The 15,439-nt window shown below is 37.2% G+C and overlaps 1 protein-coding gene across 4 annotated transcripts in view; it reads right to left on the minus strand.

The window, feature by feature from the left end:
- Positions 1-14,616, minus strand: part of ABCB11 (ATP binding cassette subfamily B member 11) — a 45,743-nt gene extending 31,127 nt beyond the window's left edge. Inside the window, exons 1-6 of one of the 4 annotated variants that reach the window (XM_039387950.1) lie at positions 9,442-9,470; positions 9,110-9,212; positions 5,471-5,492; positions 4,113-4,160; positions 3,952-4,000; positions 1,814-2,055 (exon numbers count right to left, since the gene is read on the minus strand). In XM_039387950.1, the coding sequence (XP_039243884.1) occupies positions 1,814-2,055; positions 3,952-4,000; positions 4,113-4,160; positions 5,471-5,492; positions 9,110-9,185 (437 nt within the window). In that variant the 5' untranslated portion in view covers positions 9,186-9,212; positions 9,442-9,470. Of the gene's footprint in view, positions 1-1,813; positions 2,056-3,951; positions 4,001-4,112; positions 4,161-5,311; positions 5,414-5,470; positions 5,493-9,109; positions 9,213-9,441; positions 9,471-14,519 lie in introns of those variants that run through there. The other 3 variants (XM_027733486.2, XM_039387951.1, XM_027733492.2) reach the window with 3 other exon arrangements.
- Between the last annotated feature and the right edge of the window lie 823 nt (positions 14,617-15,439).

Consider the following 15,439-nt stretch of genomic DNA (forward strand, 5'->3'; position numbering starts at 1 on the left):
GATTTCAACATGGGGAGAAATGAGGGCTGCTAAAGTCAATTCAAATATTACTTCAAATATAAGTTTCTAATCTGAAATGATTATTTGTTTTTGTTACTCAAGTAGGAGTGTTAAATTACTCATAATATCAGTGAAGGGCATTGAATTGCTGCTTTTGCGTTTAGGTTACTTTGAAATAGGCATTTAAGATTGTTTTAGGTTATTCTTTTAGACAACTTTTTAAAAACATCCTGCAGACAGCAAATTCTATTCCATTTACCCAAAATTTTGCACACAGAACTTTTAAGCCAAAAGGGAACACTATGAATCTGACTTGATCTCTTGCAAAAAACAATCATGGAAGCAACTCAGCTGCCTGACACAGATATCCAGTACAATTTTTCATGTTTAATCAAGATCATGAAACAGATCCTCCTAGAAATTCTGCCGAGGCACATGATAAATAAGGAGGTGGCTGGTGACAGCCAACATGTCTTCACTAAGGGCAACTCCTGCCTGACAGATTTGGTGGCCTTCTATGATAGGGTTACAGCTTTGGTGGCTGAGGGAAGAGAGACTGACATCATCTACCCAGACTTGTGCAAAGCATTTGACACTATCCCACATGACCCCCTTGTCTCTAAGCTGGAGAGAACGCAGATGGACCACTTGGTGGATGAGTAATTGGCTGGATGGTCACACTCAAAGAGCTGCAGTCAACAGCTCAATGTCAAAGTGGAGACCTGTGATGAGTGGCATTCCTTAGGGGTTGGTACTGGGACCAGGGCTCTTTCAGATCTTTGTCAGTGACATGGACAGTGGGATTGAGGGCACCTTCAGCAAGTTTCCTGGTGACACCAAGCTGTGGGGTGTGATGGACATACAGGACGGAAGGGATGCCATCCAGATGGACCTTGACAGGCTTGAGAGGTGGGACCGTGGGAACCTCATGAAGTTCAACAAGGCCGAATGTGAGAGGGCAATCTCAAGCATAAATACAGGTGGGGCTGGGGCTGGATTGGGAGCTGCTCTGTGGAGAAGGGCTTGGACAGACTGGAGCAAGCAATTTGGCCCCAGTCACCTCTATCTAGGTATGTGAGTCACCTCTATCTAGGTATGTGAGTCACTTCCATGTGCTGTGAATTTCAAAGACCTTTAGAAAGTGACTTTTAATTCTAATTAAATATCTAATTAAGTGTGACTCAAAGATTAGAAAACTCTTGGAATGATGCACTGAAAAATGATTTTTAGGAGAGGTTACAGGGTCAAACTTGGCTTTGACAGATGTGTATCTGAATGAATCATCTAGACTCCATTTATTATAGTTCATGGAAAGAAACAGGCTGTCTTATATGGTGGTTCATCTGACCTGCCTCAGAAATCCATCATAAGCTAATGAATTGTATTCTAGAAATGCTCTTTTCTCTCAATGACAAGAGTTAACTAACTTGCTCAGAAGTCATCAGGCATTATAGGTCCTAACCTATAGTCCTAACCAGAATGACCAGAAGTCATTATTATCTATAGTGTAATCAGTAAAATAGATTAATGAATTCAGATATATAATATGTATATCTGTTATCAGAACAATCATAATCAAAGAATATTCTTGCTGACATCTGTAGCTGAAAGATCAAGACCCAAGCTGACCTTCTGTCCCTCTAGATAATATCTCCACCTCAGTAATAGGACTCTGTAATAAGAACCATGCCCCTTTTTTGCCTTATGAATAGAAAATGTAAGATTTAAAGGCTGAACAGGACCCTCAGTAGCAAGGCATTCTCTGACAAACTATAATAACAATGGAAAAGAAACAAATACATTCATTACTTACCCACATCTTACTGTGACATTCTTTTCATTCTGATGAATAGTACCATTAATCCACACTATGGTGTTATTTACACATGTCTTGTTTGGGTCTTTAAGCTCTTGCATTTCAATGTCATATTCAATAAATGTGTCTGCCATTGCACCAAACACAAGCAACACAGCTGGTTGGGCTATTCCATGAACAATAGCACAGAAACTACCAACGACCATCATTAAAATCTCGGTAGATGAAGCAAATCGAAACTAAAGAGAGAAGAAAAAATATGGTCTCTGCTGAGAGGCAGTCTTCATACTGCTTGTTTACTGATAAATCATTAATTAGGTGGATCAGATAAAAAACCATTCTCTTTAAACTTCAGAATTATCTTCAATACAAAAAGAAGACAAATCTCTCCAATCTAATCTAATTGCATCTGTGATTACAGCCTCATAAATTACTGAGCTCCATTTTAACATGTGAATGAATGTATTATCATGTAACATTAAGAGCTCAGTATTGTTCCACATTACCATCATTGCAGAAATTAGCTAAGAGATTAAGAATAGTAACTATAATTCATAGAGGGAGAGGGAAGGGAGGAAAAAGCCTTGGGGCATTATGCAGAGCCTCCAAATAGAGTTAGAGTTTCTCAAAAGTCTGAGGTGCTTTGGTGAAAATTCAACTAAACATCCCAGAGCAAGTTCTCATAGTTAATATTCTAAAGCCTGTTGGCTGAGCCAGGCAGTTATGCATTGGCTTTTAATCTGGGAGAAATGTATAGAAATATGACATAGTATGCAGCAAAAAAAGAGGCTCAGCTAAATCCTATTACCTTACATTTGCTATGGGCTAAGAGTGTGCCCACATGTAGCTGGTCACCTGGCAAAGATACAGTGATTTAAGTTACCTTTTTCATGATTTTTTGAAGTTTGATTCTCTGGTTGAAGTCAGGCACAAATATATAGTTTAAACTGTCCATATAGAATATCAGTTTCAAATGCTATACATTTTGAAATAGGAGAGTAAAGAGAAATCATAGCCTATTGAAGAACCTATGCAGGTTCTCTAGGTGCAACAATGTGTCTAAGAGAAGAAAGGGTGGAAATTTGAAGCACATATGGAAAAGGGACCTTAGGGCAAAGACAAGATACAGTGAAAAGCAGTTAACACAAAAGAGAAATAAATAAAAGGTCTTTCAAAAAAAAAAAAAAACAAACAAAAAAAAAAAAAAACAAAAAAAACCAAACAAACAAACCCAAACTTGTAACACTACCACTGTTCTGCAAACCTTGCTCATAAGAAATCTAGGAATTCCCGTGTTTAAAAAAAACTCCACACAGAAAATGCACAGATATGTGGTATCTGGTCTCTCAGCACATCTGAGGCAAACATACTGTGTTAACCCAGTGCACTTTAAATATCTCTATAAAACTGCCTACGGAATTCAAACCTCTCTGCTTGAAAGAATAGCCTTCTCTGTGGACAGACTGTTCTCTCCACCCAACTAGAAGTTGAGATACTTAGCCAGGTACAGTACAATGAATGTAACTGCACTAGCCCAGTTTTACAGTCAGGACCATATTAGTCTGGACACATTACAGGCTAATTGCCCAGACTATGTCCAAAACAGAAGTAAACCCTGCAGCTGCAGGGTTGGACATCTCTTCACTACATTAAATTTAAAATATATGTGCACCCTATGGAATTACATCAAAGGCTAGACATACTATATGTTATTGTGCATCCACAAGTTTCTATAGCTACCAAATCTTCTAATACACGTGGAGCAATTACAAGGGAGCTAAATTATCTGCCAAATATCACACAGTAAATTTTTGGCAGAAATAAGAATGAACCAAGGTCACCTAGATCCCTGTTTTGCATCTTACCTCATTTCCACGTATCTACCTGTAGATTTAATATAATGTTTTTAATAGGCAATTTTGACATAAACATCGATTATCAATACCAAACTGACAAGATGACAAAGGGTTCTATTAAATTCCCATTGAATTTATTGGCAGGATTTCAGGCCAAAAGATTTAATCCTTAAAAGTTTGGCTTAGTCACAGCTATTCCCCAAAACAACCATATTGGTTACTGTCACTTATTCTGCAGCACAATACACATCAAATATTTATGGCCATTGCTTTCGTTACCAGCTGAAAGAAGCCAACGCGAACACTGTTTTCTTTCTTCTTTGATGACCTTTCAGAACAGAAAACATAAAATTAAAACATAAAATATATTTTATGTTTTAAATATATTTTACAAAATATTTTGTTCTATACGCAAATATAAAGAATTGAACTTGACTCACTTTTCATTTTTCTTCTCTATAAAAGGTTCTTCATATATATAGAAATTCCTGGCAAAAAGGATAGGATTTTACATTATTACTTTTAGTCTCTTGGTTACTTCTCTGAAATTACATTTTGTTGAGACATTTTCCCCAGGTTTATACTTTGTTTTATAAACAGCTCCTCAAAATACTGTTGCTATAATGTGGATTGTGGGTTCTCTGAGGTCAGTGAGAGAAAAATCTACCATCCAAATTGTTGGCTAATCCTTTCTTTAAGAGAGACAAAAGTCCTGTATGTTCATATTGCCATAGTGCAATAGAACCTCTTATCCTATCATAGTTGGGTTGATTTTTTTCCTCGGTGCTCACATTTTGTATAATCAGTTAAATCAAAAGGACTAGTTGCACTGTTATGGATGGGATCCATAGATAGCAAGTAGTCATCATCAGGTGTGTACATTCAGTGATGAATGAGTAGGGATAGTCCATTTGTGGTGGGGTTGGGTTTTATTTGTTTCATTTGTTTTTATTTGGTTTTTAATGAAACAAATTAATTCAAGCTATATTTGTCATAAACTGTTTTTAGAAACCAGATCCTGGAAAGCCTGAAGGAAGCTTTCCTTCAGGTATGTAGGACCATATGTGTGTTATGTGTAAAAGTCCAACAGAAGCTGGGTTTGAAGATAAGTGGGAAGACATGGTAGACCTTGAATACTGGCTTGGTGCTCTCTTAGATGGGCAACCTGATAAAGACAAAAATTAAGAGATGCTCTAGCTTCTACATTTTAGAAGTAGCTCTCAGACCATGTACGCTGTGTCAGAAAGAGCTGGCTCAAATTATAGCACCCATTGTCCAGCCTGCCACAGAGTTGTCTAAAGGTCTAGAAAAGAGCAGGGTCTTAATCCCATTTGGATTTCTGATTATAGCTGAAGGTCAAATTCTCTAAATCATTTCATATTTTAACTATCCGGAATTCTACGTTTAAATCTTAATATCTGAGCTCAAATGAAGTGAGCAAATTCCTTTTGTTTTAAAACCTCACAGTTAAGCTTTAAGAGAAATTAATCAGGATTGATTAAAATTCCTGAAAAACTCATTTCTCAAGCTAAAAGCACTGAAGAAAGATAAATTTGAATATCAAAAACATTTTCAAAAGGAACACCATATTTTGCTGGTGTTTTTGTTTCTAAAGGTTTCCAAGACTGCTTTGGTCTACCTGTTTCAGTTGTATCAAATAAGGCAGTTCAGCTGCAAGAGAACAGCTTTTTCAAAAAAAAGTCATATATTTTGTCAGTGTGCCAATTTGATCCGATGACATTAACTTCTTTGAATATTCCTAGAAATATTGATTGTTCCATTCGTGTACACGACTTACTCTGATTTCTTCAAGCTGTTACCTGTTAGGGAAAATAAATGCACAGTCTAGTTAATAATTATTGTTAAAGTACATAATCTTCTGTAGACATGTGAAATACAAACCCTAGAACCCCATGGGACCTGATCATTCCTAGGTTATAAACATCATATTCCCACTAATACATATAGAAACCAGGGATATGGTTTACACTAAATACATTATTCAGGACATTTGTCAAAAGTCAACTCCTTTTCATTGAAAACTGTTTGCTAATATTCAACTGGTTCTCTTGGGAATGGTCTCATCAAGGAATACCACTCTAATGTCACTCCATGCATGCTTCCTGAAAGAAGGATTGGTAGCTCTTCAGTCTTGCCTTCTAACAACTTAGAGACTGCAAATCCTGTGGAAGAGGGGCAGTTGTGGCCCTGGAGGGTACAATGAACTGTTGCACTGATGTCTACTCTTGGGGCATTGTCTAAGGAACCACAGCTTAGAGAAATGGAATTATACTGCAAGACATAATTATGCTGTAAAGCAATTCCTTGGTCCCCAGAAAAGGTCTGGATTTAGCTCCCTTTCAAAAGATGTTGTGAAAGACATCATACCTGAAGTACAACTTGTGTTGTCAGGGGCCCCAAAAAATGTTATCATAAGGTCTGATGTAGAAAAGATTTGCTGTACATCACTTGAGATGACAATGAATAAAGAGCTAGTTTTATATCTACATCACAATTTGGATAATCTAAGAGCACTTAGCATATGTACTTCGTTAATTTATGATGCATTTGCCAGCTCAACATCAGGTTCAGAACCATGGTTTGCTTTTCAAGCACTGCCTTCCTTTCTTCACATCTAGTGACACATCACTGAGCATGTACAGGTCCGTCTCACAGAGTAAACACAGAGCAACTTTGCTTCACAATTCACAGAGGGTGCAAAGAAAGTCACTGCAACCACAAATTTTGCCTCTATGATTTTTCTACCTAGGGAAAGAAGGTTTTTCCACTATCTCCAGGGTTTTGCATTTGCCAGGAACACAATGTTAGATGGAAACAGTCTGAGTTTGTAACTGAGGGAATAGCTGAATACATCTCCTTTTTGGGGTTAATAAGACAACTTTATGTTGCTTAACAAGCAGTCTATTGGTTTTATTCTGCTCCCTTTGTTACTTGGGGATGGTAACAAAAAAACTAAGAAATCAGAGGCAAACTCACTTGATAGGGCAAAAAACCACCCCAATTGTAAAAAGAGGAACAGTTATGGTCCCAGTAGAAAGTCTTTTTTCAAAATCCCACAACAAGTAACAGCAACAAGTATGTAAAATAAACTAGCAGACAAAAAACCAACTCTACAAACCAGCAAGATAAATCTAAGCAAACTGGGAGTTCAAAGTAAGCGGCTGGAAGAGATGAACAGTTTTCTGTCCCAGAAGCAGCATATATCCCCTCAACCTATTCACTCCCTTTTTCTCATCATTCCTGCCCACCTCGACACCCATATTGGAATCCACAATGCCCCTTGCATTGAAACTGCTGCTAGTTAGCAGCCTAAGTGAGAGGGTTTAAAAACAAAACAAAACACAGCAGGTGAGGTGAGTGGGGAGATCTGCAGTGCTACAAGCACACAGACAACTGCTCATTCCAGCAAGGTGCAGAGCAGTGTGCTGGGGTATCAATATACACTGGGGAGAGAACACAATATTTCAGAAAACGTTCACATTGGGTCTTTTTACAATCATGAAGCTGACGTTGCTGCTGCTATATTGGAGACTTCAAAATGAGCTGCAGAATCTAACATGCCAGAAAGATATTTGATGAGGATTGTTAAAAACCAAAGAAATTATCTGGCTAACACAGAGTGACAGAAGGTGGGAACATAACACCTTCTGCACATGAAACTCTTGTTCAGTTTCTAATGTCATAGCAAAAAACTGCACATGTAGTGTCTTCTAATGGAACAGCTGCTTTTATGTTTGCAGGTATAACTCAATCTCTACAAAGATAACCACAATCAAGGCTTAGTCTAAGCTCAGACTGAATACTCTAAATGTATTCAGACTCTACTGTTACACCCACAGCAGTCCTATGAGACATCCTATTACCAATAAAAATTGGAAGGAAATCCCAAACCCAAGCAATGAATGATAATAGATTTGAAATACAGACTTCAGCTATGAAGTTTTCAAAATAGCAACAGACACCACAGATCAAGTTATAACTGGGACACTGCTGTTATATAGCAGAAAGAGAGGCTTGAAGAGGGCCCTCTTATTAAAAATCAGCCATAGGGTCTTGTAAAAGTATCTTATTTTGTGAAATTTCATTATCTACTTGGTTATGTGAAGAATTATGGTGTGTGCTGCAAGTTTTAACAAAAGGCAGTTGTATGGTTCCCAAGGAATGAAAAATGCTGAGGCTGGACTGTCTTAAACCTGAACTGTTGTCTAGGAAGGGGAAAAAAATCACTTTATCTCAGTCTAGTATGATTTGCTTTATTTTATTTTTGTTGGTGAAAAATAGTTCCAGCAGAGAGGCACTGTCAACATGAGTCTTCAGTTTCCTGGAGGTGATCTGTCATAAAGTATTTCAAGGGAAATAAAACTGCATGCTCTCTATTACTATCCAGCTTGACTCTTCTAACAACACATCTGAATATTTAAAAGATAACCCAAGCTAAGAAAGCATCCCTCCTCCCCAAGCTGTTTTGTTCAGAGCTGACTCAAGAACACTTATTTTGATGACGAAGCAGGTGAAATTGGGGTTCATTGTCACATTTGTAAATCCCAGTAAGGCCCTCATTTAGAACACAAGCTATTTCATGCATGGTTTTAAGCTTTTCACTCACAAATGTTTTTAATGAAAGTTTAAACACTTCCAGGATTAGGCTGCAGCTGTCATACATACAAAATGCATGTATGCTTAGGGAATCTGGTGATATTTGAGTACTGGACTGCTTTCGAGAACACTTTTTACTCTATGTGAGGAGCAAGTACATTGCCATTCATTGCAATTTATCTTTCACTGTGGGCTACTGTTTTGTTTTCCTTTGAACTTTACAATCTGTATAAATATTTAACACCCTCTTTTTTGATGGCTTTTCTCAAGTCATATAAACAGAACTGAAAATATTTAGCAGTTTCTCTTCATGTTTCTCCTTGACTCATGCTGCATTTAGACTGGTAAAATGGACATTGCAAAGGAAAAATGGAAAAAAGGAGGACAAGCTCTGATGAAAAAAAGGAATGCAGATCTTCACTTATCATTAGTTTATAAGAATTATGCCTATGATAAGTATGACTACAAATAAAAGTGTTTGCTGAAAGAAACTATGGAAGACAGCACCTTTTTCTTTTTCACAGTAAAAGTCTTTTACTTGTACACCAAAGAGCTGAGCATAAAAACCGATGTAGATACCTTGAAATTGTTAGCTGATATGTAAATATTGTCCATGAGTAGGGATTTTTATACATAGTTTTTTACAGAAAAGTTGTTTTGCAGGCAGCATACCCATAACAGCAGATACCACATAACTCTATATTTATTCCACAGACAGTTTTCTTTGTATTCTGTAGACTATTTGCTTCACTTAGGTCACCCACCATCTATTTCACATGCTTTATAAAATAAGGAGGTGACTGCAGAATAAACTTCTTACATTTACCATCCAAGTCGAAAGCATAGTTATCCTCTCCCAATCTCTTGATGCTACGCAGAACAACTGGGTCAGACATGATGATTATTTACTTCAATCAGAAGCCCTGAAAAGAGATGGTGGGAGGGAGAGGAAGAATATCAGCATACATTTGTCTGCAAACATAAAACAATATTATGTTAAACTTCTACTTACCTCAGTTTTGCCCTCATGATCTCAGGACGATGTCTGGGATTACAGCACTGATTACAGCACGAGTTATAACAGAACAGCTGTGACAGACTCAGTGAAACTACAGAGCAGAAAAACACCTCAGAGAAGAGGGCTCAACTCACCCCAGAGTGCAAAGCCTCTGACAGGCTTCAGTGCCTCCTGCCTTGAGCAGAGCTGTTCCTGGGGCTTGTCAGCCACTGCAAAGAGCCCTGTCCCCATTCATGGCTCTGTTAAATAAACTACTGCCTTTGTGTGGGTGACATCTGTAGGCAATAGAGTGAGATATTAACATGACAGGGCCTGCCTCACTTATAAGGGAGCAGCAGGCAGGAGGCCTCCCCTGCCTTGTGCTGTCCCAGGTGTCAGCAGCCAGCAGGACCATGACAGGGGACAGCTGGGGGACAAGGGTGGATGGGGGGAGGCCCCAGAGCCACACTGACACCTGCATCATCGCCACCACAGCAGCACTCCCACAGCCCTTGGCTACCAGACCTGCTCCTCTGGACAGTTTTATTCCTAACTATTCACACTGACATGCTGAATAGATGTCATACATGAGAAGAAATAAGAAGATGAAGTTAGTACTTTTTTGTTAAAGAAGCACTTCTGTGAGGCAAAATCTGCCAGTAGTTAGGCCTGGCATCCAAGATGGCGCCCAGGGAAAAGCGCTGCAGAAGCCCTCCCCAAAACACGCCCTTTCACACCCAAAGTATCTCATCCACATCTTTGTTTAACGTGATGTGTCCCAAAACATAGTTACAATATCTTCTTCCAGTTTTAAAACATCAACAGTTGCATGATTATACTTCTGTATAAACCTCTCACAACCTCTCATTTCGGGCATATTGCAATGCGTTCGGATAGCAAAACTTCTGTATAAAAGACGCATTTCCATAGATTACTTGTGTTACACCACCTGACTTCCCAGCCAGCTGAGTTTCTACCTATTGAGCCCTCTAAAGGAACCGCTTATTTCCTTTTAATAGCATTAAAATTACCAAAATCCTTCATATTGGCAATAGCTGTGTGATTAGCTACAGTCAGGCAGTTCCTTGTAAGTGGGAAGGATTGAGAAGCAGATTGGCTTTGAAATTACCCAAGGATGAAGGAAATAAATTCATTCTTAGATCAAAGTGGAGCAACATAAGGATCTAGTCTAGTGGTTCAGGGTGCATATGTAACTTTTAATAATTTCACTTCCCATAATTGCCCAACCTTTCCTTTTTTTTTCTTGGCTTTGGCTTTCAAGAACTGCTGACTCCCAACTCCAACTCTTTTTACCCTTTTCCCCTGAATTTTATGTGTACATCCCTTGGCACATCACTAATACATCGCTAAGTCACACTGGAAAGGCCAAACTCTCTTGAATAATTCTAAGAATCTAATGCAAAATTCAATTATTCTTATTTTAACTAATCTTAACTAACTTTAATGATCAAAGATGGCTGAAGCACTCCCCTGACAATTAGTGCTTCAGTATCCTTCTTGCTAACATATTTTTTTCCAAATGTATAATCTGAATATCTTACTTCTTGTGCACCAGGGAGATGAAACATAATATTCCTTTTCATTTTGTAAGTAGGCTGTATTTATTTTAATAATACTAGAAAGTCACCCTTTTCAAATAAAGAAAGCAAGTCATTCAATTTTCCTTGGTAGGGTATATTTCTTAAACATCTGATAATTTCCACTGGTCTCCTCTGGATTCTAGTACATCTTTAATGGAGTGATGAGTGCATAAGAGCACTACAGCACCAGTCTTACCAATACTGGACAAAGATTATTTCCCACGTCATGGATTATGTTCCTGTTCACACAACCCAGTATGACATCTGGGTTTTTAACAAAACTATCACATTGTTGATTCGCATTCATGTAGTCCACCATAGACACTAAATTTTTGCAAACAATTTGCTACAGAGTCAGTTGCTTTCCAAACTAGGTTTTCACATTTGATTAATCCTGCCTGATATTGCCCATATTTAATTGTACCTTACATCCTTCAGCCCATTTTACCTGTTTATTAAGGGGATTTTGACTTCTAGTGCCATTCTTCAGGAATATATGCAGAACATACCTGCAGTCTGTCCCACCTTCATGTCATGATTGAATTTAACAAGCATATTCTCCATTGTGTAATCCACATAATTATCAATATTACTGGATTATACCATTAAAAAGGCAGACCTCTGCAGAACTTCATTTGGCACACCCATTCATTTGGACACTGGTTCATTGATCACTACTCTACGGGTGTAGTTTTTCTTGTCTAAAAGTTTCTGAAGAGACAATCTACTCATCTGCTCGTCAGTAAATTCTGACCCCCTCACATTTTGTGACCCCCTAAATTGTGACCCAAATTCTCTTCTTAAGTAAATGTGTAAAGCCAAAGAACTACTGCAATAGCAAAGTGTCTGGCCAGGACTAAAATAGTTACTTAGAACATAAAATCACAGAAGCTTTTAATTAATCCCCACATACAAATGAAAAATTTACAATTTTAGTCATAATTTCTCCATTCTCTGAGACAGATGGCAAATGAGCTGAACAAGTTATGGTACTTCCTAAGTTGCAGTCTCTACCATGTGCAAATTTCCAAGTTCTCTTTCTGCTTCTGACCAGAAATAAAGGAAAACATCATCAACATATCACTGCTTCACATGGGATCTTATACAATTCATTACATTTCACTTCAAATTCATTAAATTTCACAACAAACTTTGAGTTTGTATCAAACATATGGAAGAACGGCTTAATTTCCAGATTACATTATTCAGTTTATATTGAAATAAAGGTAGGTTTCCCAAAAGAGCAAGCATACTCTCCTGAGAGCTTCAAGTCCCTTGAGATTATGTTTTCACTGGAGAGTGATAATTTTTTCCAAGTGGGAGAAGAATTTTCACTCACTTTTTTAGTAAAAACACAGAACTTATTCTCCTCCCTTCTGCCTTTTACTGTGTTGGATTAATTGAAATAGTTTCAAAGAGAAGCTCCCCGAAACCTGTTCAGATCGCCCTAAAGTTCTAGAATTTTCTTAAGAAGAAGTTTCTCAGTCAGCACATTTTTGGTAATTTTGTCAAAATGATCACATTCTCAAAAGAATTTATTTTTACATGCCGATTCAGTTGTGTGGTTGAAGCTGGAGATCTGAAAACAAAGACTTTTTGTTCCGTTTACAGGGAAGTTTGACAGTGGTAGTACAGATGGGGGAGCCTTTCACAGTGATGTGATTTTAAGGAAAATGCAACTTAAATATGCAATTGCCCTAAGGTTAGCCAGGTTTTTTTTTACTTTAAGTATATGTTTTTATGAAGGACACAGTTAAAGAAAACATGAATTAATAGATTGCTCAGAAAGCCATTAGTGTAAGAAAAATATGCAAATCACAATATTTGTATCTTTGTTAAAGCTTTTCAAATTTTTTGATCAAGTAGTTAAGCATTATTTGCTGAATTAATAGTACCCAGCAGATACCAACTGCAACCATATTCTCATATTTTCTACTGCAACAAAATAGTAATTTTAGTAGCAATTTGTTATTAAACGTGAAGGCATCATTTGCAGCTCTATCTAGTACTGACTGCTTCACACTGCTTAGCACCCAAGTGATGTTACTGTATAAAGAAAGCTGAGCTACTACACAAACTGCTGACTTTGCACTGAAATTAGTATAATGGGAACTGTCACCTGGATTTTGAATACGTGTTCTTCTGGAGTAAAGAAGCAATGTTCCTACCTCTTCTGCTATCAAAAGAAATCCAAACTCTAAGGGTGATATTTACAAACACTTTTTAGGAGCTTTAAAATGCTTCATGACTCACAGAAGTATAAATCTACTTAAATTAAATGATATAAACCACTTGAACCATCCTACTGAGTGTGGATCCCAGTGAAAAGCCATGAAGTGGTTAAAAAGCCACCTCACTACAGTTCTGCTTCAGAAAGATAATGCATAATGTCATACTATAAAGCGATGAAGGCTCAAAAGTAAAGCAAAGCAAAGTCACTCTCTGCCTGTCCTTTTTCAGCTACTTGTTCTTTGACTCTGCTACTATTATTCTACTCTGTATTTTAACACTATGAAATGTATTTTGTAACTGATTTTTTAAGCCCGAATGCTGACATAGTTTTAAACAGGAATAGTGGGGAAAAAAACCCAATAATTGATAGACTTGAAAAAGAATTCCAGTTACAAAGACTTGCTAGAGTTAAATTTTCTGGAATTATGTCACTTTTCCAATAAAATTATGACTGCCCCACATTTTTGAAAGGAAACATTTTTTTCCTATTTTTTCTAAAGCTCAACACATCAAATACTATCCTGTCTGGTAGGTATCATTAATTAGCTCACTGAAACAGATTAGTATAGCAGATAAGCATGCTGTATTAAATTATTAAAACAAGCTTCCTCAGTGTCTGAATGTTTAACTGGGGATCACTTAGAACATATTGAAAAATACTGTTGCTGATGTCTGCATTTAAAATGACAGTATAAGGCATTACATTATTCTATCTACCCATGTGTGTGCAAAATACAACCTAGGAGCAGAGAATACCTCAGAAACTGCACTGAAGTGAAATAGCATCTTAACCTAGCCCAATGCAGTATGGTTGTTGGATTTTTGATAAACAAAAATCTTTCAGGAACACAAAATCTAGATTTAAATAAGTAATACTTGAAAAATGTTAACAAAGGAATATATCCTGTGAATGAAGCAACATTAGGACCTCATCCAAAGCCCACTACAATCTATTTCAAATAACCTCTTTATTCAGATTAAGATCTTTATTTAATATAAAGGGGAAGAAGGGAGAGAGAGAAAAACAGTGAAAATTGGCCCTGCAAGCACTGTTCTTCATGTTTCTTTAAACCTAGGTTCCTCAGATATAAATAAAAGCATATAAGCAGAAAGACATTTTGCTTCAAAATAAAACTTGAATGTCTTGTTCTTCAAACAGTTCTATTAAAACAAAACCTCCAAAATTTAAAAAAACAAAATAAAATAAAACAAACAAACAAAAAACCAAAACCAAAACAAAAAAACAAAAAAACCAACAAACCAAAAAAAACCACTAAGTTGCAAAGAGAATGCAGCATTTAGCTTAAATTGTCCCAAAGAAAAAAATACACGTACTTTTCAGTTCAGGAAGTTTCATCAGTTAACTCTGAAATATTAAACACAATAGATTTGTTACTCACCCGTGTCTGTGAAAAATCATAGAATCACAGACAAATTGCAAGGACCCTGCTCAATCAGTCAGTGAAGCTCCCAACCATTTCCCAGCATATTTTCATTATTCTAACCCATTTGTCAGAACTGAATTTTTAAATTGGGGATTGGCTATTTGCACCTGGGTCAATAACCACACGGTCACAATGTTCACAGTTCATTGACATCCAATGGAGTGTTTAAATTTGACTAATGCAATCTCACAACATAAAGTCAGGGCACTTGGAAAGCAATTATACTTGAGGAGACCAGACATTCTCTGGAAAACAACTCACAATGAATTATTATAGCATTATTTTATCAGCATTAGTATCAAATTACTTTATTTGCCAGGTAATAATTTTGTACACTATTATCCCTACTATAAATAGCAACACCAGCTGAATAACACAACAATTGGTTCAGAGATTAAGCCAAATTCACATAAAAAACTTGCTCAAAAGCTTTGTTTTCTAACCCACAGCTTGCCTTTCTTCCCATGGCTTCTAATTTTTTACAATTTTTCCTTTGAAATTAAGATTTTACAGCCTGAGTAGTAGTGAATTCTAGTTGGAGATGAGCCCTCCACGGACTTTCAATAAGGGACACTGATGAGGACAATGCTGTGACCTCAGACAATAATACCACAGAGTTTAGAGGCAAATGGCAGGCAGGGTTTAGTTCCTCTCTGAATTCAGTTCTTGCTACAGAGGGCCTTGACTGATAGGACAAGATAGAAAGACAGTGTTTTAGTCATAGTGACTGTCAGCTCCGCTTGAGTCGTCTGCGCCCTCAAACTTTCCATGATAAAGCCTCATGCCCAAAAGTGCATCACGATTAAATGCTAACCAGAACTCCAGTTTTCCTTGTTCAGCATCATTATTGTGTTCACAGTGACAGCATAACTAAA

This window comes from Pipra filicauda, unplaced genomic scaffold (assembly GCF_003945595.2).
Source record: "Pipra filicauda isolate LSUMZ 115617 unplaced genomic scaffold, ASM394559v2 scaffold5_size6683894_pilon, whole genome shotgun sequence".
Taxonomy (NCBI): domain Eukaryota; kingdom Metazoa; phylum Chordata; class Aves; order Passeriformes; family Pipridae; genus Pipra; species Pipra filicauda.